General features: G+C 36.2%; 1 protein-coding gene across 2 annotated transcripts; it reads left to right on the top strand.

Moving 5' to 3' along the window:
• The first annotated feature begins 300 nt into the window (after window positions 1-300).
• LOC124173247 lies at window positions 301-25,369 on the top strand. Of its 2 annotated transcripts, none has more exons than XM_046552768.1 (4): window positions 301-713; window positions 833-970; window positions 5,419-5,586; window positions 25,078-25,369. In XM_046552768.1, exons 1-4 carry the CDS (start codon window positions 546-548, stop codon window positions 25,219-25,221), a joined length of 618 nt encoding a protein of 205 aa, XP_046408724.1. In that variant the 5' UTR covers window positions 301-545; the 3' UTR covers window positions 25,222-25,369. The 2 variants fall into 2 exon arrangements, with proteins under 2 accessions (XP_046408724.1, XP_046408725.1); XM_046552769.1 differs by lacking the exon at window positions 25,078-25,369 and adding an exon at window positions 5,668-5,832.
• The last annotated feature ends 424 nt before the right edge of the window (window positions 25,370-25,793 follow it).

Below are 25,793 nucleotides of genomic sequence, written 5' to 3'. Positions count from 1 at the left end.
AATTAACTTTGAAAGAAAGCCTTAGCAAACAACTTTTTCATTTGAATTATATACGTGATGTTTTTGAGTGGAATATTTTATAAAGAAGATAGGAAGAATAAAACTTTAAGTACCAAGAATATAAAAATACAAACCATATTCAATTTATTGGCATACTCCGTCTCATACTTAATATTCACTTCTGCCGGAACGCGCCTTGATTGGAGGCCTGCTATGTATATCTGTCTCTAGCGGTAAAAATGAAAACTAACACTCAGCGAAAGCAAAGTAATCTTTATGGCATGATCTTATATTAACATTGATTATTGCAGTGAAGTAGAAGGTCGACCATAATATCAATTTTGCTGTGTATTTTTTCGTTCAGGTGATTTTGAGTTATTAAAATTTAAACTTGTCTTTCACCGTAAGCATTCTAAATATAGGCTACATCATCGAATTGTACGTAGTTCCCGTGACGAATTTGAAGATCACATTCTGTCGTGTGTTGATACTTTCATCGACGATTTAACATATTTAAAGATTGAATGAGTGATTGAAGTTGAAACATGAATCGTACCGCCGGGATTTTCAGCACTTCATCAGGAAGGAATTCTGAGGATACCTTGTGCAGACTATGCATGAAGAATAATGATTATTTTTACAACATATTCACTTCCAACGTAGCTTGCAGAATGACTGTGAAGGATGCTTTAAATGGTTTACTCGGGTTAGAAGTAAGTGGTTCGATATCTACAACTTATTTACTTTTCTTTGTCATATTGCTTCAGTCATTCCATGTGATCAGCATCATTTCGCACTTCTCCAATGTATAGCGTGTTGATTTCTATCTTAGGTTGCTGTGGGAGATGGCCTGCCCACCACCCTGTGTCCACTATGTTTGAAAAAGCTCACGGAATTCAGTGTTTTCAAAATGACTTGTTTACAATCGGACGCAAAGCTGAGAAAACTTTCTGGGAGGAATTGCATTAGGGTGAGTACTTTCGTTTATTCTCTTTTGAAGACTGGTGCATGGAATGTTTCGGAAAATGTTAAGTGAGAGTCTTTGTTTTGTGTCGACAGCAGTGAGAAATCCAGTTGAATCATTAGTTGTGGATTAACTCAAAATTGTGATTGATTATTCACTTGATGCCACAACTTAGGAAATAGAATGATGTATCACTTTTTGAAGGTGGTAAATCCAACTTTATTTTAAAAAGTGCTTTGAGTAGAGATTAAAAATATATAGATCATTATTTTTGTTAATTGATAATACTGGACTACTTTCAAGGCCGCCGTATATGGTTGACGGAGTAGTGAAACTAGCCCAGTGTCCCGCAAGCTTTGTTTCTCAATCTCCATGCAAAGTGATTTTTACCTTGCAGTTGGTGTTTTTGGTGATGATAAGTAAAGACGTTTTGTTGTCTGATTCAGCTATGTGCTCGTAAAATAATTATGGCTAACAAAGTGGGGCATTCCAATTCGTCAACTCATAAATGGCTATGCACCCACAACGCAATGAAACCATCTCTTTAAATATTTGTGCTAACTTGGGTAACCGAAGCATGTTAAAACGAACGAAAAAAATCTCTTACTGGTTCCTGGGGCCTAAGTCTGTAACTTCGTTTTCTCCCGAGTTGGGAGAAAAGAGACTCGTGAAGCTCCAGTTTCATCCAACTGAAGTCTGTAACGGTAACGGAGAAAACTTTCTCCAAGTAACGGAGACTCTGACTCTCCTGGAGAGTATCTTTCTCCCGACTGAAGTCCGTAACGCGATTTGGAGACTCTGACGCGCCCTGGACGGGAGCTTGGGAGTCACCCGCCCGGGACCCGGCGATTCATTTTCTCCATAGGAGAAACGAGGAAAATACCAATGGCGGACCGTTGTGGGCGATCGTACTGCAGTTCTAATTGTATTCTAATATGGTTTTTTACGTATTTGTGACAAAATAGAACACGAAAATGCATTCTTCAAGTTAGGCAGGCAACTTATGTAGTGTAATTTGTGACAAGAATAGAAATTTTTGTATGGCTGCATTTGCAAGGAAACTACGTGCAGTGAACTTTCATTGTGCCTCTAGTATAAGTGAACAAAATTTGTGTCCTTAGTGTACCCCTTAGTGAATTGATTGCACATAGACGATGAAGTAAAGAGTGAAGTGTGTTGTGAATGTAACATCTTCGACGAAATTATTTCGCACGTATATAATTTAGGCTACGATGAATCAACTGTATACATTACGATGAAAGGTATCTAACTATGTATTGCGAAGGGGATATGTTTCATATTTGAACTAGTCTTACTTTAGGGATACATTGAACGCCTGTTAATTTTCATTCGTTTGTTCGCTTCTAAGTTCTGTTTGATTTTATTACGTATTGCATCTATTTCCAATTCCCGTTGTGAGATGTGAGGTTTTGGCAATGTTTACATTTCACGCATTTCGTTGTGTTGTTGTTTGTTTTTGTTTTGGTCATGTTACGGTGAGAGTGATAGTGAAATTCGAAGTTTGTTGGTGTTACAATAACTGGTTTAGCAATTTGTTTCAACCTATTCATTTAATTGTCTTCGCAATGTTTATGTGAAATAACGTAATCTGATTCTAAGTCGTTAGTGATGAGTAGGAAGTGAGGTGTAAAGAATCCTTTCGAACTTCAAGGAGTGCAAATTCTTTTAGTGTGTGCAAAGTGATTGGAAAACCGATTATCATGTTTTATTAGTGTTACATAATGGTGTTTTATATTTATTGTGAGCCAAGATATTTATTGAAACAGTTGATTCCGAATATAATGATTATAAGTATTAAAAAGATAGAAATGTGTGCGTTGTAGTGCTATATGTGATATGATGAGCAATAAATATGTACAAGTAAGGGTAATTTTGCTTTGTTTTCTCTATATATACCTCTAGTAAACCATTTTCCCCATGTTTTCGCTATTCTACGCTGTCAGTCTTTGAAATTTTTAAAAGTAGTGAGGCAGGTTGTTGTGTTTCCTAAACTATAACATTTTGGGAGATTGTAACATATGTTACTAATTGCTGGCACGTAGGTATTTGCAAGAATAAATATGTACCATTCACACATTTATCTTAACGTTATTTTCTTTACGATTCTTTTCTGCATAGTAAAGTTTTTCAATTTTCTTTTTCCTCTCCCACATTGCGTATTTCAGCTTTTCGAGGATAAATGCATGTAATACTGACGTTGATAGTTATGTTTTTCCATACTCATCATGCATTCACCAATGAAAGTAAGCATCCGAAGTGCAAAAAAATATGCCATATATATCATCAATGAATACAGCGGCCGTTTGTATACAAGATTACCTACATCTAAAACATAAAAATGCTTTGGTGTTACGCATTAGTCTCTCCTTTTTCAATGGTATAATATACTCTTTCGTGTGTACTAATGAACAAATATATCTGCGATGGATTTAAATCGATTTATCCACTATCAATTATAATTTCGATGCATCAATTTCTTTTATTTGAAAGTTTAACTTTAATGATGAACGAGTAGCCCTTATTACAGGTGAGAATCGTTTGATTTCCCTCTCGTTTTTTTTATTTGAAACAAAGCTTTTCTATTGGTTCTTCACGGTATCGCCGGCTTCGGATTCAATATTTTTCATACCTACCTGCCGTTCCTGTCCGATACCGAGAATTAGAGTTTTCTCCGGTAGCGGCCAGGAACTGATGTTCTCTCCGCCAAGTTACGGACTACAGTCGGGAGAAAACTACGGGAGAGTACAGAGTCTCCGGAGAAAGGAGAATTCAAGTTACGGACTTAGGCCCCTGCTAATCGTAATTGTGAACTTAAACTCAGCTGAAAATTAGTGTCCAATCATAGGCTCAACTACACACACACAAAATGTGAAATCTTGAGGTTTTCTTTATTTTTTTTATAAAACGTACGTGCTGACAGTTCAAAAACTTCTCTCGATTTTCACGGCTTGTTATGCGAAAAGATTAGAGGTGCAATGTATATAGAAGTGGCCCAGTATTTGAAATTAAATTTCAGCTTTGAACTTGATAGTTGCAAAAAATGTCATTACTAACGTTTTAAACTTTATACATAAAATTAAACACAATGAGAAAATGGATGTGATGTATCTTTTGAGTAGCGATTTGTTTAGTTTGTTGGACAGTTACTTTGTTACAGGGTAATGTTTACATTTTTATTTTAGCAAAATGTATGTTGATATGAGAACATTATATTTCCTTAAACAATCTATGTCACTTCAGCTATTACAAATAATTTCGTTTTTGCATAAAAATAAAGTTGCTTTAAATAATATATTAGTTAAAATTGCATTATGCGTTTGAAATTTTGGTGTTTAAAATCCCTAGGTTTTTTCTTTGAATACCAACTAAGATGATCACTGAATCTGATATTCTGCATATTTTTGGGGTTGTTGAGGAAAAATGTTTTGTGCTAAATTTACACTGGGTATTTTGATAATGATGAAAATTTTGAGGTCTGTTTTTTCAACTTCAATATTCTATTCAGATATGTAATTTTGTTAGAAATTTAACTTCTTTAGTGATTCTCTGTACAGGGAATGGATTGGTGTTCCACTTTGTAAGTAAATTTTGTTTAATGAACTAGTTGTTTTAGAATTTTTTCTGATAAAATTTCAACTCAATACAGGTTTCTTTGGCGAAGAAATTTTTCACCTAAATCTAGAGCTGAAAAAGCATGTTAGCTGTATTTACTTTTTACCTTACTAAGCGATGAGATTTAAAAATATAAAAATCACCTAAATTAGTAAGGTTTCGTCCACCTGATGATTGAAGTGGACTTGTCAGAATTTCCTAGATTCTCATTTGTCTTCTTTGCTATGCCGTACACTATTCTGTGCATTGGCTGTTCAGGCATTGCTCTCTTGTCCGTTGAAATTGGTCCCATATATCTCTTATTGCTGTCTCTTCTATAATGTTTTGAGTCCTAGAACAATTTTTTATCCTGTTTACCGCTTTTCTTAAGTCTCCCATCCAATATCAGGCTGTTGATTTCATACCCTTCTGCCTAAGATAGTGGCCAAAATATGAGATATATCTCTTCCCTCCCTGGGTTGGTATTTGAGTACATAGAAACAGGAGTTCAATTACAATAGAAATGAATCAAAAACATATTCCACATCAAAGATTCACATTTAAAGACACATGTGTTGAAAAAAGTTGTGTATTTTCTTTCTTCCTTGCCTCATGTATGTTGTAATACGGCCACTATGTGAACTGATTATACCAAGTATTTTCCTGCCTAATTTGGTTTCAGCAGCATAAAAAAGCTTTTGAGTTTTGGATTGAGAGAAACATGTCAGGCTTTACAAAAATGCTTGGATATCACATTGAAAATCCTATTTCATCAATAGTACGAGTAAGCTTCATTTGTTAAATTGAAAGAGGTGAGTTTATCACAGTTACTTTCTCCACAGAGTATCCAATGGGATGAGACAGCTGATGAGAATTTGGGGACTCCTGCTGACACAAAAGACTTCATTCAAGATGAGATAGAAGGCACCTCACATCTCACTTGCTCAGCCCAAAGGACTGAAATATACATTCCTGTGGAAGACTCCCAACAACTCGGATCTAATATGTTGGTAAGTTTTATTCTCATCCACAGTGAAACCTGAGTTTAATGACCCTAAGTTGTTGACATTTACTCGGTTGTTTTACATAAGTGGCTTTGTGCTGTGTATATGGATGCATTTCTACAGAAAGTCACCTTCACTTGTGGGAATAGGGAGACCAGATGCCATGAGGTGAAAATGCAGGGCAGCTCCCAATTAAATAGGCAATAAGAGGAAAAGTAGGCCAATTGAAAAATGATGACAATTTTATAGTTTGGAACAATGAAATAAATTTGCAGTATGATTTTATATATTTTTTTGTGTATCTATTTTTCTCGAGGAATTTATGTATTTGTATAAGCTAGCTAGCTGTTAACACATTCATTGTGGATGCGATTTTCAAGAAGGTCGTCAGAATCGGTCGATAAAATAAGAAAAAGAGGGAATTTTCCATTACATACCTTCGGTTCAAACACTGCTATTTACATAAGGCGTGCACGGTTCGAAAAAGTGTTCCTTGCTGGAGGTCATACGCACAATCAAAAAACTTGGGAATGGCTATTAGATTCTTATGAAGGCGGAGAATGGCCTCCTGGCCCGACTGGTAGAGCACTTGTATTGACTAGCTACATATATTGACTTGGAAGGGACTACGTCAATTGACATGTTCCACACGGAATGTGTTAAAAATGAGGTAAGGAGAAAGTAGGCAACTTGAAAAATAACGGCAACTTCACAAATTAGAACAGTATAAATTAATTAGACCTATGATTTTGTAATATTTTGTGGAAAAATTATTCTCGAGCTATATTTGCATTTTTTACAGCTTGCTAGGTACCTGGTAACAGATAAACTATGCAAAAAATCATGATTTTCAATAAGAAGGAAAATGTCTCATTCATAAAAAAAATCCACCTGGATACCAGACTAATATCCCAACTGTACACAGTGGCAGATGTTTTATGAATAAAAATGCCTGTTGGCTCGGCCAGACATCTAGTGAGAAAGGATTAAAAGGAAAGGATGAATGGAGGATAAGCAGGACGCTTGAAACGTAATTGCAAATTTATAATTTAGAGCAAAAGAAGTTAATTAGCACTGTGGTTTTGTTTTTGTTTGTGGATTTAATTTTTCAAGCAAGTTTTGCATTTTTGACAGTGCTAAGTTTTTAACTTTTACTGAGGCCATGTTCCAATCCACTGTAAATGCACTTGCGCTGTACTCAGCACTTTTTGATGGTCACATTTGGGATTTGATGTCACCTATTGAGATTCCAGTTCACTACGATCCTGCTCTGAAGAGTGCATAATCGAAGAGCACGAGGGAGGGCAAGGATTCACCCTTACTTGCTCTTCAACACTTTGGCTACGACCGCTAGAGGTAGAAATTTCTGTTCATTATGTGAATTCAGACAGGATATGTTTTAAGGTGGTGAATTGGTTCTTTAAATTGATCATAATGAATGGAGTGGTTATCAAATTCAAGTTAATCTAGAATACATGTGAATCTCTGCATGTCCAGTGACCGGGAAAATGAGGAATTGTGATTGAATTTTAAGTGTCTGGAATTATGCATGAATTACTCTTGAAAATTTTCTCCAGCCTGACAGTTAAAATTGCTTTCAGGCATAATTTTTTAAGTTCGATGCCCATTTTCTGGTGCAAAAAGTGTTTGTCATAGACATGAGTGCAGTAGCTGAGTGGAATTTTTACAGCTGCATCGAAACATCGAATGTCAGACAAGACTACAGCATCGAAATTCCTAACACTCTTGTCTCAACTAAGATTCCAAAAAGTGGTGGAATAGGACAGGTGACATCAGTTAGTTATGATGTTGATGTAGCTTGTTGAATTGCATTGAATAAATTTAAATGATTAAATTAAATTTTATTATGAAGAGTGTGTAAACTGATTCATTCCTTTGCCTTATAAATTTCTTATCTATCACAGTAATCATTTAACATCAACGTGAAAACTTTCACTGGAAAAATCACAAATAACGGAAGAATTTTTCTTCTTTGGTTGGCTAGGCACCCTAAATTTTTCAACTTACTGCATGTAAAATGTTATGATGGGTAGCTATTCACAGTGATTAATATTTTAAATTATAAGTACACATGTATTAAATTGTTTTCTGTTTTAAAACCACTTCAGTTTTTTTCTGAACATTATGCTGTACGAAATTTGTTGTCCAAAATTAATAAATTTATTGTGAAGTGTAATTTTTACAATTACATCCACTCCTTATTGCCACTGATTTATGTATGTTATCACTTCCACATTTACATTTAGTGCAGTAAATATTGCAATAATTAATGGACAACAATAGTGACATTGCCTTAACGCCAAAATTCACTAGTCAACTTTTTTCGGTTTTGAAATCGCCACTGTACAGTAGTGGTACCGCTTGCAGTCAGAGCAGGAAAGAGCAAAAGAGCCAATAAGAGTGTTAGAGCACAACAACATAGGGTGCACCCTATGGATTGTGACACGGCCTGAGGCAATGTTTAGTTAGTTTCTCTCGGTGGTCCACTGAGTTGAAATTAGGGAAAATACCCTTTCTGCAGTTGTATTTTACGGTGGTATGCTTAACCCTTGAACGGCTAGCGTGCCTGTATGGTCACAGCTGCAGTAGTCTAAAATATTTCATATAAATTCTGACCCAAACATTATAGACCATGATGTCTTCGCCAAAAAATGATGACGATGTATCACTTTATTCGGTTCATGTGCTTACGGTCAGCATTCATGCCAGCAGTTGACTGTGGCATGATAGGCATTCTTACTCACTCTGTTCGAGGAGGCAAAAGAGAAAAAATGACAAAGTGTCTTCGATCAATGCAATATTTTTCCTTTTTATTTTTGATACTCGGCTAAGTATTTGATATTATCCTCATAATGAATGTTATCAACTTCGGTTTCTTTTGCCAGCATTGTGATATCTTTCGTATGAGACAAGGAATTTGAATTTATTATTGGGTGACCCCATATCGGCATGCTAGCCGGTAGGCAGGGGTGTCTTTTTTGGCAGGTATCCTTCGCCAAAAATGTCGTTATTGGGTCTGTTATCAAATAATTTTGATCTAAAACGCTAAGTTTTTGTCAATCCTTCTTTTTTCTCATTTCACTCGATTTTAACGATTTCAATATTTTTTGCTGTATTTTTTTGCAATATTTCCATTAATTTTTAGTACAAAAATACATTTTATAGTATTCATCACTTCTATTCATGGTGCTTGTGTTATACTTTGCTCAACTATCTAGTATGAAGAATGATAGGTCTATTTTCTACCACTGGTATACATACCCAAAAATCAAGGGCATGGTAGAAGGGGAAAGGATGTTCAATAAATACAATGAAGAAGCTCATGGTGAGGTGCTTTGTATCACGTATAAAACTTTGAAGCAATAAAAAGTAGATTGAACCTTGATCACATCGACCACAATGAACTCGTGGCCAAATTTTCGAACTGAGTCCAATCCCTGGTTTTAAGTCGCAAGGAGACAATCAAGGCAAAAGTTAACAAGCAACCATTACAAGCTCCCGTCAGTTTTAGTCCTGAACAGGAGCATATAGCAGGGACTGAGTGTTGAAGAAAAAAATAACCACCATAAATTCGTAGGTAAATGCTCTTCGTATTTGCTTATCATGTCGGACAATTTAGTTGAGCAAGCAATAAATCTTACCTTTTCCATTTATTTTGACAGTTTGTTTACTAGCTTTCCTTTTATGAGTCAGTTAAAATCTCAAGGATATGAGGGTACTGGAACATTTCTGAGAAAAATGATACCAAAGGTATCCCATTGATCGAAAAAACAGCTAGCTAAGCAGCCCCACTGTTCCCATGCTTTCGCACCGGATAAAAAAGGGAATATTGTTGTTAGATAGAATTCGGTAGTGACTGTCAAGTCACCTTGCCCATGTGTACACCCACTCACAAAGGTCACGAGATTCCCACATGTTACTTCAAAATGGTGCAAGTTAGGCAGCCTGCAGTGGTCTCTAGCTACAATATTTAGATGGGCGGAACTGATCTCACGGATCAAAATATCAACAGGTAAAGGAATGTTATCAGAGAAAAAAATGGTGATGGTCCACATGAAGCTATCTCCTTGATGCTGTCGTTGTAAATGCCTGGATCTGTATGGAAAATTCTGGTTCAAATATACCGCAGTAAGCCTTTAGGTGAGAGATTTCACAAGTGTTTTTGTAACAAAGATGTACCTTTCTCGGACCTGGCGGTCGTATTTAATATTCCCTATCATGTGCAACCAATCATAGAAAGTCTGATGACATAAGGTATGATGGCAGTGATAACCAATTTGTCCCGTTTGATAGACGCTGATGTTCTTATGAAGAATATTCCTCCCACGTGGGCTCAGAATGTGATAAGTGCCTTGGCCTTGCCTTCAATGAAATTCTAACTATAATACTCGGCAATTGAAAACCCAATTTATAGCATTCAAAGACTCTAGGACAAAGCAATATAGGACTAATTTTGTTAATTAACTCATTGATAATGTCAAATTACTAAAGGTTTCGCGGCCCATGTTTGTAGATTTATAGATTTTTTGGGAATATCCCGCATCAGGTTATTAAAATGGCCTACGTTTCTTCTCCTATACCGGAGACCTCATCAGGGCAAATGACATTGAAAATGTGTTTTTTTTTCATTCTATAACTGTTTTCAAAACTGAGTTTTATACTGTAAAGTTCTTTGGACAGCCAAAAAAATGTTTAAACCGAAAAAATAATGTATGTATAATGATTTGAAATTACTTCAAAATGCCAAATAAAAGAATTATTTTAGGTTAATGCTACAATATATGGTATATCACGCAGTAAAAATGAGAATTATGATGGTTCGAGCAATTCTTCTGCAGAATGCAGACCAGTGGCCGGAACGGCTAGCGTGCCCATATGGGCACACCCCCTCTAGCAAGAACGAATCAACAGAATTTTAAAACTAAATGTTTATCTGAATGCTTGGGAAGTAATTAAGCAGTTTTTAACCGAAAAACAAAATAAAACTCAAAAAAAAAACTCTGCTGTTAAAGGGTTAAGAAATATTCAGAAATTTTGTTGAGAGTTCTGAGTGGCTATAAACACATTTATATACTTATAATAATAATTTTCAAAAAGGAGGACTATTCACCATTCTTAAAAATCTGCCCAGGCATGGTATCTATAAAGGATGACATGTCTGGACCAACCCGGATGTCTGGTTACCCTATATGAAGGCGTCATCAGTACATTATTTCATTTCATTCATGTATGGGATAACCCATTAACTATATTCTTATGTAGAACATCACAGATGGTAGACCATAGAAAAGATTAAAAACACATTTAATGAAACCACTCAATAATAAATTAAAAAATATATGAAGAATTCCACATCAATGAACCAAATATATAGGCAGATACAATAATATTAATGTTAAGTTATGAAAATGTTCTTGTAGTAGAATTTTTCAAATTGAGATCATGTCCTAATCGACATGTCCAGATTAATTGGAAAATCTGGTCACCCTGTGTGTAACCATCAGTTGCACAACATGAGGCAACAAGTGTAACTGCCCTAATCTACATAGGCATGTATGTGGATCTTAGCTTTCTTACACCACCATTCTTGTGAGAGAAATGTCACATATCCAATGGAGGAGTCTTATGGTGGACAATCTAAATTCTCCTTTCGAGCCTATTGTCTTTGCTACAGCATAGCTGAATCTCAAAATTGCTCTCTTTTTCTTCAATCAATCTTCGTGCTTGACCTCAGCATAGGAAGTAGCCAGAACCCTCATGTAGCTTTATTATAAGTAAGGGAAGCATAATTGAGACCCAAATTCAACTTATTCATTTAGTAATTGAATCTACAAAAGATAGATGGATCAAGCATAAAAATAGTCCTTAATAGTAATTTAAACATGAGGAAGCACGTTTCCTTTATGTTGCGTGAGTGTGTGTCTCTGAACCAAAGAAACTGTTGCAACGTCCCATCAACTCTCATTCTCACTGAGTGCATGTGACTCTACCGAAGAAACCCTAGCAAAGCACCTTCACCCATCACAAACACTTGCTCGGATCTGAGTGCATGTAATGGGTTTCCCGTTTAGAGGCTCGTTTTGGTCACTACTATGAATTCTTCCGTTCCAGCAAACCAACACAATATTTGTTTTGACCTGCTACTTGATCCTTAGGTTATGGCCATAAGAGACTATTTTCATGTTTCAGGATTGAAGCTGTAGAGCTGGGTTTACTTTTTCTGTAGCACAATCTTACGAGTGTACGAAAGGTGCAGTCAATATTGTGTCTTGTATAGGATGGAAATGCTAGAGCACATGCGCGAATGCATGGCTGTAAGATGGATAAATAGCCCTTGTTCTCATGCCGTTCATACATTTGTTCAGTTCCACGCCATTTTAGAGATAAATGCCATTCCAACCTGAGCAATTCCGTGCCGAGTGTAAACCAGCCTTATCAAAGATTGTGTAGTTTCCAATCTTGAATCACTTGGATTTTTCCGTCATTGTGCCATGTCAACTGCATCGATACCCATAGATGTAAAACAGCCAACAAACAAATCGGTCAATGATCCAGAATGTGGAATTTTTACTGCTGGAATGGTATATGCTTCTTTCCTATCACTAAATTTCCTTAACATGACGTTTTTTGTAACATATATGTAGTTTTTGGTAAGGGACACCTGTAGTAGAATCAAATATTTGATGAAAAGAATTTTTTCTTCCATGGAATGTCTTGATTTGCTCATATGAAGCAAAAAAATTACTAGAGTTATGTTTAGAAATTGTTTCGTAACTGTCTTAAGGAGATAATGTCATGAAAGACTTCTTGAAATTCAGTCTATCTCGAAATGGATTCACAGATAATGTGGATTTTACTTAACTCCATTGCAAATAATGGGAAAACACTAATCTCTCTGCACCTGTTGTTTTGCTCTGGTCATTTTTTGAAACAAATAATAATGCACTACAAATGAAAATATAAATTAGTCTTCCACAGGATGGAATAGTGTCTCCTTTATGTTGTCCCTTTGACTATTTTGCAGTTTACACTCTCCATTGGTAGCATCCAAGATGCATTCTCATTACTTGAGTAAGAATTAAAGTTTAAGGCATGTGACATCACTGCCTTGATTCCAACATACTTCTAGGGTCTCGATGATAACATGGTAGTTGTGATGTGAATTGCATGTGATCAGACTTAATTACTGTGTACATATTTGCGTGCCATAAATCATTCAAGAGTATCTCTTTCCTTCATCTCTCATAGGTGAAGAAAGTTTAAAATATTTTGATACATATTATGTCATTTTAATGCGTGGTGAACTTTTCTTCCTAGGCTCACTGATAATTTAATTTTCCACCTAACTACGTACATATAATGGTTACGTGTGCCTAACGAAGACCTTCCTAGCTACCTACCTTGGTATTTACTCAAAGTCCTCATTATCAATGCCTACTTTGTACTTACAACTCCCCTTATGGCAGTAGCCTTTGGTAAGTCGAAGGTACTATTTTTAGTTATTGCATTGCAATCATCACTTTCTGATGGCAATGATGATGTTTTGTTTCTGGGAAACAAAGCTGTCCACGTTAACGAAGCAAGAAACTTAGGAATGTCTAGTTAAAATACAGGTGTCGTTGCTTCAGGCAAAGGGTGTGACATGGGTTCACAAAATTGGCTACTTGGGTCAGTGATGGTATACAAACATAAGTTTCAAGGGAAAATGATCGATTAATAGACATATCATCTAAAATTTTATAAAGGGTGATAAAATCCATGTAATTCAAACCTTGTCAATGCTAATTATTGTGATCCTAAAAACCCTATTGCATATTTTGGGAAGAAACTGAAAGCTCAGCACTCATCATCCCTTCATCCAGAAAGACATATTTAGCCTTAATTTATCTATTATTTGAAGAAAAGCTGAAATACGTTTTGAAATTCGTGTAGGGCAAGAAATAAACCCTATAAATAGGGAACAACATAATTTTTGGTCTGTAACATGACTTAATTTGCTGCTTATTTCATTCTATAAAAACTTCTTAATATTTATGCATTCCATCATACTATTGTTGTAGTACTTATGTTTACTGATAAGGTTTTAATCTCTGTCTCACATTCAATATCACCTAACTCCACCAAAAGCCAGTTTACTGAAAAATAAAGCATTAAGTAATTTCAGATGGTACTTAGCGTGAGATTCATGCACCAATGCTTGCCATTGTTGTTATCATTGTAAAGAGTAGGTTCTGAACTTGGCTAAATCAATATAAAAATTGGGGTGTGTTTTTTCCATTTTAATTAACGGGAGACGTGCTGCACAGGGTAAATGAAGTGAACTGTAGAGACTGAATGGACAGGTCTCCTCAGTGGTTAACTGCAGTAGATCCCTCTAGTCTAGAACTGAAAGTTTTCACTGCTGTTGAAGATCGTGTTGCTTAAATTTCCGTTTGATCACATAATGTGTATTTTTGCTCATAACATATTCCAAAATCATTGTCTATTACACGGATTAAATTGAGGTTAGTAATTTCATTTTTGGAAATATTATTTGATGCTTTCTCAGCAGATAATGTGGGCAAACTCTTCTCAGGACTCCAATCAGGATAACTTATCCATATTAGTCTATGTTTCAAGCTACAACTTGGGGCTCATTCTCAGTGATAAATGTTTTTTTATTTGTTTGTGATAAAAGAATATTCAGCAGCCCTGAGGATAAGCCCCGACTCGAAGCCTGGAACGTTGGCCAGCATGGATAGAATGACCTGGTGGGAATCCCAAAAGTAGTTGACTCAACTCAATTTCTGACTGATTTGCCCCTCAGTTGATGTTATTCTGAGCAGTATAAGAAAAAATAATAAAGTAATAAGTAAAGTTATACAGATATATGAATCAATGAACGAATTCAAAGGTGACATGACTCAGTATTTAAAAAGGAATGCTTCCTACTGTATTGGAGAATTCATGCTGCCATTATTATGTTTGTAACATGCAGCCTGCCTGCTACAGCATCCACAGCAGCGACTCAACACCTATGACCGATGCAATTGCTGAAAGTACCTCAGAGAATTTTCTTTTACCAGAGGCCACTCAAGCCGGCTGCACGCATGCACCAATGTAATTGGCCAATTACGTTATCCTCTTCATTACAACTATTTACCTTCAAATAAAAAAGTGGACTTAGATGTGACTGCATTGCAACTAAGGTATACAAAAATGTCAGAACATTTCTTGGTTAACAGTAGAAACAGAACTATTAACGCTTTGCTCTTGCCCAACATGTGGCATTATGAGAAAACTCTTTTAGGCCTGCTTTCCTCGGTCACATGACCGAGCAGTAATTTAACCATGCACATCTGTCATTTCATAACAAGACATCAGTCCTACCTACTTGATCGGTGGGGTGATTCCTTTGCCATGCTTTCTGAAATGGCTTAAACGACTGTGCAGCGCCGATTTTCCGCTCTGGTTGCATAATGGGACCTAACTATAAAACTAAGGAATGATGTCTGATAACTTTCAGGTGTATTGTCAGGGCAATGACTCAAGTTAAATAAACAATTGTTATTGTCAGCCAAGTTGTGTCGGTTCATTATTAATCGCCACATATACTTTTATATACAGGCAAAAGTAGAGCCGTAATGTCTATAATAACTTCAGAATTGGTCTGTACATGTTAGTGATAGGTACAAGGCAAATATCATCATTGATGTAAGAACTTACGTTGCATAAACAAGGTTCGTCATTTTTCAAGGTTTTTCACTTTTACCTTCTGTAGTTCAATAAATTAATTGTCTAATAGTATTGTGAAAATATGTTTTCTATGATTAAAGTAAGGGAGCAACTGGTTTCTCAAAAGCACACCTAGTGCTAAACATATAAATATTGCTATATATTAGCATAAGCAAGGAGCATGCATGCCACTTAGTATTATTATTTTATTTCAACCAATTTGTTATTTATTTCACTTGATGGATATGATGTGGTTGTATTATTACCATTCTGCTGTGTTCCTGTACATTTTAAAACTATTTATGTGAGCTTTTCTCCCTCTATATGCAGAATAACGTAGAAAAGTAGATGACAACTAGCCACAGTGTTTTTGAGGGTGTAGGGCATGCAAGCCGTAGGAGCTGTTTAGTTAAAAATTTGGCCATATTTAGGCTTGATTATGCACATGCAGGGCAACAACAGTTTATTCTGGGGCTGATGATGTTCCAAGGGTCAGATAGCCCTACAATGTTGATGAAGTAAATGGTCCTTATTCTACATAAATATGAAGAAATAATGATAATAATAATAATAATAATAATAAAATACTGGAAAAGTCCAGGAAGTGATAATATACACAACTTTTGGTACAAAAAATTCACCAGCTGCCATAAGCATCTACTGAAATATATAAACCAATTTTTGAAGTTTCCAGAAAATATTCCAGTTTTTTTTAATGGAAGGTAAAACATATTTATTGCCAAAAGAAGTCGCATGTAACGATCCATCAAAATATAGACCGATAACTTGTCTACAAACATTTTATAAAATTTTCACCTCTTGCATAACAGAAGTAACAACCATATAGATGAGAACCACATTTTTACGGAAGAGCAAAAGGGGTGTCACAGAGGAAGCAAAGGTTGCAAGGAACAGTTGATAATTGATTCAATTATTCTTAAACAAATACAAGAAAAGAATAGGAACCTACACAGTTGCTACATAGATTACAAAAAAGCTTTTGACTCTGTTCCCCATTCCTGGCTTATTGAAGTACTAAACATCTATAAAATTCACCCAGAAGTTATTAAATGTCTCCATACTGTGATGAAAAAATGGAGCACCATCTTGCACATAAAAACTGACGAGGGTCTTTTGCTGACGAATAATATCAAAATCAAACGGGGAATGTTTCAAGGTGACTCCTTGAGTGCGTTATGGTTCTGCCTTGCGCTAAACCCTCTATCAAACCTCCTGAATAATACTCAATATGGAGTCAAAATAAAAGGAAAAGAACCAAGATGCCACACTCTATCGCATCTCTTCTATATGGACGATCTCAAGCTATATGCAGGATCTAATAATAATCTAAATCAATTAGTCCGTTTAGCTGAAATATTTTCTAAGGATATAAACATGGAATTTGGAATAGATAAATGTAGAACTATCACAATATTCCGAGGTAAAGTACAAAGGAATGATATTCCACTACTGGATGGGCAAATAATAGAGGCCATGGATGAGGGAGATACCTATAAATACCTAGGATTCCGACAAGCAAGACGACTAGACCACTCTACGATAAAGCAAAAACTTTCGACTGAATTCCAAAATAGAATCAAGAAACTTGTTCGCACGGAATTGAACAGCAGGAACCTCACTAATTCAATTAATACCTTTGCCATCCCTCTCCTGACATACTCCTTTGGTATAATCAAATGGTCACAAACAGATCTAGACGACCTACAAAGAAAAATTCGATCCCAAATGACAGAGAAAAATATGCTCCATAAAAGCTCAAATATAGAGAGGAGCACGTTGCCCAGAAAATTTGGTGGAAGGGGTATCGTAGACATCAAGAATCAGCACAACTCACAACTTTCTCAGTTACGGAAATATTTTTTCAGCAAGAAATCTACCTCGGATCTCCTGAGAACTATCTGTGACGCAGACAATAAATACACACCGTTAAACCTATCTGACGAAAGTATGCAAGTTAGTGAAACCACTGTTACTATAGACAGTAAAATGTCAATATGGAAAGCTAAATCCCTTCACGGAAGACACCCTCATGCCCTGGAGGCCCCTGAAATCGATAAAGATGCATCGCACGCATGGCTCAGGCATGGGCAACTCTTCCCAGAAACAGAAGGATTTATGATCGCAATACAAGACCAGGTGGTGAAAACAAAAAATTATGAAAAATATATAATTAAAAACCCAAATTTATTGGATGACAGATGCAGAAAATGTGATAATGCCTCTGAGACGATACAGCACATCACAAGTGGATGCACTAACTTATCTCAAAAAGACTACCTGCACCGTCACAATCAAATATGCAACATCATACACCAGAAATTAGCTCTGAAGTATAAACTCATAGAAAATGGAGTTCCTTATTATAAGTACACACCTAAAACCATCCTTGAAAACGACCACTGTAAGATTTATTATGACCGTTCAATTATTACCGATAAAACAGTCCATAGCAATAGACCTGATCTAGTAGTACAAGATGAAACTCACAATGAAACGTACTTGATAGACATTACCGTACCTAATTCGCATAATATCACTACAGCCTACACCAGCAAAATGGAAAAGTATGAAGAACTTAAAAATGAAATCAAGAGATTGTGGAAATCAGATAAAGTACACATAATACCCATCATTATCTCCGCCACAGGAGTAGTGCCTCATTCACTCCATCAAGGTCTTCAAACTATTGGACTGCCGAAAAACTTGTTTATTACCATACAAAAAGCAGCAATTTTAAATACTTGCCGGATTGTCAGAAAATTTTTTAAAACAGAGTAAAGAGACGAGAGTACTTGGTGATACCCGTACCTCGCCTAAAACCAGCAAAAATGCTGTGAAAACATAAAAAAATATAAAATAATAATAATAATAATTTATTATGTCTAGAGACCTTACAGCAAAAGATATAAGACACGTCATAAAAGGAAAAAAATGCATATATATATATAATAGATTATAAATAATTGTTTGTTCACAGGATATTAATGCTTAATAGGAGGAATGAAATAGGTATTCGTTAACAGAATAATAATTCTTCTCGTGAAGAAAAGATTTTAACTTCCTTTTGAATGACTCCATCGACTGAATTGATTTCAAATGCGCAGGAAGTTTATTATAAATTCTGAGGCCCAGCTCGCGTGGGCCCAGCTTTGATCTGTTAGTCCTAATGGAATGATAATGAAGGTTATTACAATTCCTAGTTTCATATTTGTGAACATCACAATTGAGCATAAACAAATCAAGATTTTAACGTACAAAAATTAAAATTGATAATAAATATACACACGGGAGTGGAAGAATGTTAAGTGCTTTAAAAATAGGCTTGGAGGGAGCATCAAAAGGTTTTTTTGCAATGATTCTAATTGCACGTTTTTGTAATGTGAACACCTTGGAGGCATGAGGGGATGAGCCCCAAAAAATTATATTGTATGACATTCGAGAATAAAAGATACCGTAATACAATGTAAGAAGAATATTTAAATCAACAGAGTTCCTAAGGTATCTTAATAGATAGCAGATTGAACTTAGTTTGTTGGCTAAGAAGTCAATGTTCATCTCATAGGACATTACTACATAAGTATGCACCAAGGAATTTTGTGTGGGACACATTCTCAATAGACTTTTTATCCAATCTAATTAGGATGCTCTCGAGAACATTGCTATTACCACAAAATTGAACAGTGTGTGTCTTTTGTGTGTTTAAAATCAATTTGTTAGCTGTACACCAGCTTAAAATACTATCATTTGCATTTTTAGAGCTCATAATAATGTCATTTTGAGTTGGAGAAGAAAGTAAAATATTCGTATCATCAGCATATAATATGACTTTAGAAGCTGGAATATTACTGAGGGAATGAGCTATATCATTTATGTAGATTAAAAATAAGATTGGGCCTAAGATTGAACCCTGAGGAACTCCTACGGTGGTAGAAGTACTTTTGGAGGAGTATATACTGCCATTTACAGACAGTGAGACAGCCTGTGTCCGATTGCTGAGGTATGACTGAAGCCATTTATTGGCAATGCCTCTCACTCCAAAATAATTAAGTTTACGAAGTAGCCGAGAGTGATCCACAAAATCGAATGCCTTGGAGAAATCATAAAAGATTCCTACAGTTTTTTGATTGTTGTCAAGTGATGACAAAATAAAATCGGTGGCATGGAATAGAGCAGATGTAGTAGAGCGATTTTTACGGAAGCCGTGTTGATTTGAGGAGATTAAGGCATATTTATCCAGAAAAGACATTAATTGGTTGTAGAATACTTTTTCAAATACTTTAGATAAGACATTTTGTTTAGCAATTGGCCTATAGTTATCCAAATTATTGGGGCAGCCTTTATTTTTATATAAAGGGTTAATAATGGAATGCTTGAGAGAAGATGGGAAAATCCCTTGAGTAAGGGATTCATTAATCAGAAATAGAAGAGGTTCCTTTATGCATCTATAAGAGAGATATAATATTCTCCCTGGAATGTGATCAGGGCCCGAAAAGTTTTTGTTAGCTAGGGTTGAAATTATAGCTTGTAAATCCGATTCCGTACAAGGATGAATAAAAATTGAAAAAGCACTAGACTCTGGACTATGGAGCAAGTTTGCAGAAGAGGTAAGAGAGGTGGGTAACGGTGGTGTAATTGTAAAAAGGTTACTGAATTCATTTACTAAATTTGTGATATCAATGTGTGCATTATCACAGGATTGAGCTATTCTAGGGAGAATGTGCTGATGCAACTTTCCCGTTGACTCTCGAATAATATCCCAAGATGTTTTGGACTTATTACTAGATGAAATTACCCTCTCATTGTTATAGGATTTTTTGGAAAGTTCCAATAATCTCCGATAATTCTTTTTTTTGGCCCTGTATTCATCATGAAGGAGAGGACAATTTGAGCATTTAACTCTGGCAGAAAGATTTTTGAGCATGACAGAAAAGTGGCAAATTTGGTCAGTAACCCAAGGTTTTTTATGCGATAAAGCAGCTCTTCTCATAGGACGGAGGGGGAAGGCAACATCGAATGAGTGTTGAAGACAGTCATGAAAGTATTGAAAACTTGCTTCAAATGAATGGCTATTATATATAACAGACCAGTCAGAGGATTCCAATAGGGATATAAATGTGTCAATGTTTTCTTGCGAATAAACTCTGGTGAGATGTGAATGTTGACAATGTGTACGTGGGTCTACGTTTAAATAAGATAATACGGGAAAGTGATCAGATATGGTGGAGTTGAGAACTTTAGTATTTACATTATTTAACACTAGAACTACCGATGGAGTCATTTTGACTCCTCGCGATTTTTATTTCTCTGCCCTGACTATAATTTTCCAAATTCCGGCCTGAAATTTCGTGACTTTTATTCATTTTTGACATGAAATAAAACTTTGCGATCAAAATAGTTCTAGAAAGTAAAATAGTACTTATTTTTTTAAATTTACCTTCGACTACCAAAGGGAGTCATTTTGACTCCCTATTGTATTTTGCTCGTCTTTTCGCCAAATAGTAATATTTGTTCAAGAGTTTATTTCTTCTTATGGAAATAATTAATTTAAATCAACCGATGGCTTAAATATATAATTATTTCGCTTTCAGGCCAATATTTGCAAGAATTTGAAGGCATTTCTAATTTTATGGGTCCGTGTTTGGAACTACAAACCATATGAATGTCCTGATATAATTTTATCCTGCGATAATGTGGTGAATATGCTATTCATATTGAGCATTTTCAAATTCATGTGTTTAGAAGCCGTCGTGTCTTGCCCTCATCCCTTACCCCTCTCTTCTCCCCGCCTATCAGGCTCGCTGCAGTGCAATACTGTTACACAGTATTGCACTGCAGCGCTTTTATTTCACCCTTGATCTTGTGGAAGTTCATTTTCAGACCTGAAAAATTACCTTTGTATCCTTCCATTGATACAAGGATGAACCAGGAAAATAAATCAGTAGAATGAAATAAAGTTATTGTCCTAGCATTGTCGGCTCTGACAGCGCTGGCTGTCGCGCGCCGCACAGGAAAATCGTGCGCTGTCCTTCGCATTAGTAAATCCAGTGAACTCTGGAATGGACTGCAGAACTCTAGTGAAGTAAGGCTTTCATTTTTCTTGACTATCAGTATGACCAGAAGAAGTAGGCTAATGCGTGAAGTCCTTTCTATTTTGCATTCTATACCGGAAGGTAAATCGGAATGCGAAAAGGAACATCATTTCGTCTCTGACGAAGTCAAAGATTTTATTCCTCACAACGTTTCTAGCTAGTCTTAAGATTCAGACATAATACGTGCCAAAGACATGCAGTGATTTACATTTACTTTCCCTTTCATAAGGAGTTACAAAACAAAGATATTATCTACAATTATTTATCGATTCGTGTATACTGACTGTATATATGTAAAATTGTGGAAGCACGCAAACAAAATTATGAAGATTTTACTCTTTTCGGTGGGGAGCTAGATGCATGTATAGCCATATTTTATGCCATTGAATATGAGGTACAAATACGGCCATGAATATTGGCTAGCTGTTAACAATGATAGCAAATATTTTGCAAATGCCTTCCCTAATGATGGAAAAGATTATTCACTTCATGCAGATTGCCGTTTAGTAGTACTGAAACTAATGCAAACGTTTCTGAAAAAGGCTGAAATTTTACTGTAGATAATTACATTACCTCAGTCAAACTCGCCGAACAGCGAAAAAGCTAGGGTTCTAGCATTATGGGAAAGGTAAATAATTCGAAGAGAAGTACCAAAAGAAATGAAATCACATTATTACCACAAGAACATATACTCATCGATGACCTATCTACTCGTTGGAAAATACTTCCGACTTAGCAGGTATTCATGGGCAGTGTACAAGGAGACTACCTAAAACATTTCGCGCAAGACGCTTTTGAAAAAGCTCGATACAGAGTCGGCTGATACTCAAATTAGATCTCGACAAAAGCGTGGCGTGTCCAATGCTGCATATTCTTCTGACGGGATTCTGCAAAAAAATATTTCCAGGCAATACCAAAGTGCAGAAAGAATCGCTCAGTTTGGAATTGTACGACCTGCCAAAAGTATTTCTGTGGGAAACTGTGGACAATGAACGACAAGTCTTGAACTGTAAAGCACCTTACCCAAATGCGTGTCTTATCAAATGCAGTTTTTTTGCTGTATTTAATTATCTTCCCAACTTCCATATAGCCTAGGTAATATTTTTGATCATTCAAACATGATGATAAAATGTGTTTAAATGTCTATGTTTGCTGTTTTATCCAATTACTCTGTGAAAATCCTATTAAAACAACATAACATGTAGGAAAAAAGAATTTCAAAGCAATACAGTCGAAACTCGCATTTTAAAAAAATATGATTTTTTTGTTTAAATAAAGTCTGAAATAATGCAATAATAAACAATAATGATAAACTAAAGCAATGTATAAATAAAAACATAGATAAACTGGAAAAATAAACAATTATAAGGTAGGAGTCAAAATGACTCCATTTGGTAGTTCTAGGAGGGGTGTCAAGTCCGGTATTCCTAGTGTTAAGTGTATATTATTAGAAACAATATTATCCAACAGTGATTGTGAATTTGGTGTAATTCTGGTGGGTGTAGCTGTAATCGTAGGCATTAAATTATAGGATTTAAGCAATCTCAAAAAATGTTTAGATGAATTATCATCAACTAGTAAATTGCAATTAAAATCACCGGTTAGAATGATGTGGACGTTGTTACCAACATTATAAAGTTCGTCTAATAAATAGCCAAGTTTATCTAGAAACACTGTGAAGTTACCAAGTGGAGATCTGTACACACTTAATATATAAAGCTTCTTATGATTATTTAAAGCTAAACAAGTAACACAGCACTCAAAAGTTCGCTCTTCATTTAGTTGCAGACTAGAAAATTGGTGTGACACAATTGTTAGATTAGTTTTGACGAATATGATGACGCCGCCGTTTTTATGATTAGTACGGGCATACGCATATGCAACGATATACCCATGAAGTGAGATAGTAGGAAGTTCTTGTAAGGTCAGCCAATGTTCACAAAGACACAGCACATCAGGATGAAAGGTATCTAATAAGGCTTCAAGTTCGAGAAGTTTGTTTCGTAGGCACTGTTTATTTAAATGCAGCACGGAAAGTGATCGTTCTGTCACGAGAGGTAGTAAATGTACTTTGTTTCGTAAGCACTGCACATTATGGCTGTATACAGTTAGTGAGTTAACACTCGATTCTCTGGGATGACTACCATGTAGTCATTTTTGTTTCCCTTTCATTATACCGTTTCTAGCCCTCGTTAGTATAGGGGATGCCTGAGAACCAACATTACCATTGTTACCTTCCTGCTCCAAGGATGTGCACGACACATCATTGCTGGGTATCACCCTGTCGACCATGGTTTGTTGATTGGTGAGATTAGCACTATGTATGAGTTTCTTATTCAAAAAAATAAATTTGTTCACAGAAACATTTTTTGGCCATGTTGCGGGATCTGAAAGCTTCTGCAGATGAACTGCATCGGCAGACACACGAAAGGACGCGTAATCTCCTTTGGCTTCAAGTTCAACTACTTCGGCCACAATGGATGTTTTATTTTTCAAATAACACGATAGATCATCGGTAGTGACGCCTTTCTTGAACCGCCACACGTGTAGATGTACCTTTTTCGGAAATCCGATGATCGAGTCGTCGGATGAATCCGCAGTGCCGGTGATGGGCTTCTTTCCTCGACGCTTGTTGATGACTGTGCGATAGGCGTCGTCAACAGCGTTGTTTTGGGGCATACTTGACGAGCTCGTAGTGCTAGAACTCCTCTCAGCTTCCGCCGGGTGATCAGGGTGATGACTTGGGTGACGAGAATCCGTAGAATCTTTCACTCGCTGACGTTGGGACTCATTTGTGGGTGAGTTTGCCCGTTGTATCCCGGGGCCGAATGTATTCTCAGTTTCGACTATTTGGGGTTGCACGGAGGCGGAAACAGACGTGGCGTACATTTTCACTCGATTATTCGTTTGGTCAGCATGTAACGGAATCCCGTTGGACAGACTGGTAGCACAAGTATCAGTATGAATATCAGTAACAATATTGTTGCATTTTAGCGCGTTCACTTCTCTTTTAAGAACTTCAATGTCCGCCGCCAACTTGCTGACAAGAGATTGACCCGAGCGGCAGGAAAAACACGCCCAGAATATTTCCCTGGATTCACTCAGGGCTTTTAATACAATCTCACTAAGATTTGAGCATTTATAATGTAAAATAAATGCGCAGGAGTGGCACGAGACAACTTTTTCACGCGAATCGACCATAATATTGCATGATCGACACGATAATGCGTTGGTGCACGACGCCATATTGGCCAAGTCCCCTCTATTCAATAGCTTCATCTTTATTGATTGATAGAATTCAGGACTTGGAAGTCGTCTTACAATCAATCTGAGGACACGCAAATATTCCGAGGCCTGGATGCTTGAAGGCCACCCATTTGGGATTCGAACGTTTAACTTCTGAGTTGGAAGGTGTCGAATTTACCCACGTCTTCTTTGGCTAGCACATTGAGAAGCATTCCACACCAAGTTGTGGTCAGTAAACTGGTCATGTCAGCCATTTCATTTTAGGTTGTCACTAAAATCTTGTGCAAACATGATTTCAGCCAGCTTGAGTGGTCTCAGATGAAAGAGGAGGTATTATTGTTATTATTTATAATTATTTACATTTTTATTTTGCCCCCATTGATTGGCACCCAGCATTATCTTCTAGGTAACTGTGGAGGAGGAGATTGAAGACCCTCTCAATGAAGGTAATTATCCTGTGATGTACACTCTGGATCCAGCTGGAATTTCAAGTAATGCTTTGGACCCATTGGCAACTGATGACTTGGTAAGTTCACGTTTGCTTTGTTAAGCACAGTTTGCTACTATACAAATTCAGTCCTCCATGGAATAAACCAATTTCATTTACCATAATAACAATACCTTTTCCCTTCCTTTGTCAAATGTGAAAAAGTAAACTTGAGGTGTGTTTCAGTTCTTCATTAGAACAGTCACAGTTACTCATCATGTTAGCTAAAGAAAAGCTTCTCCACTATGTTGACGTGCAAAGTTTTGGCTAGCTCCTACGTTTCCTGACATATTTTAGTTGCTTTTTCAAGGAATATTAAGGAAAACACAGTTCCTAAAGTTTTGGCCCATAGATCCTAAAGTTTTTTTTACTAATAATGAGATGTGTCCTTCTTGACGCAATATTTCAAAATGAATGGGTCATTGCACTGAACATAATGTGGGCATACAGCTGCTCTGATTACGCACCTATGCTCACTGAGCGAGTGATACCATCTTTGTAGAGGGTATAGGATGTTTGCAAACCAGGTTGGTTGTTGAGAGGCATCAATTATTTTCTATGAACTGATTTTGATGGAGCATGTTGTATATTCAACTTTGATTGAATTAAAATGTTATTATTACCTTTAAGGGATG

Source organism: Ischnura elegans (assembly GCF_921293095.1).
Source record: "Ischnura elegans chromosome 13 unlocalized genomic scaffold, ioIscEleg1.1 SUPER_13_unloc_4, whole genome shotgun sequence".
Lineage (NCBI taxonomy): Eukaryota > Metazoa > Arthropoda > Insecta > Odonata > Coenagrionidae > Ischnura > Ischnura elegans.
The sequence above is the reverse complement of the archived record's forward strand: the minus strand, read 5'-3'. Positions and strand labels throughout refer to the sequence as shown.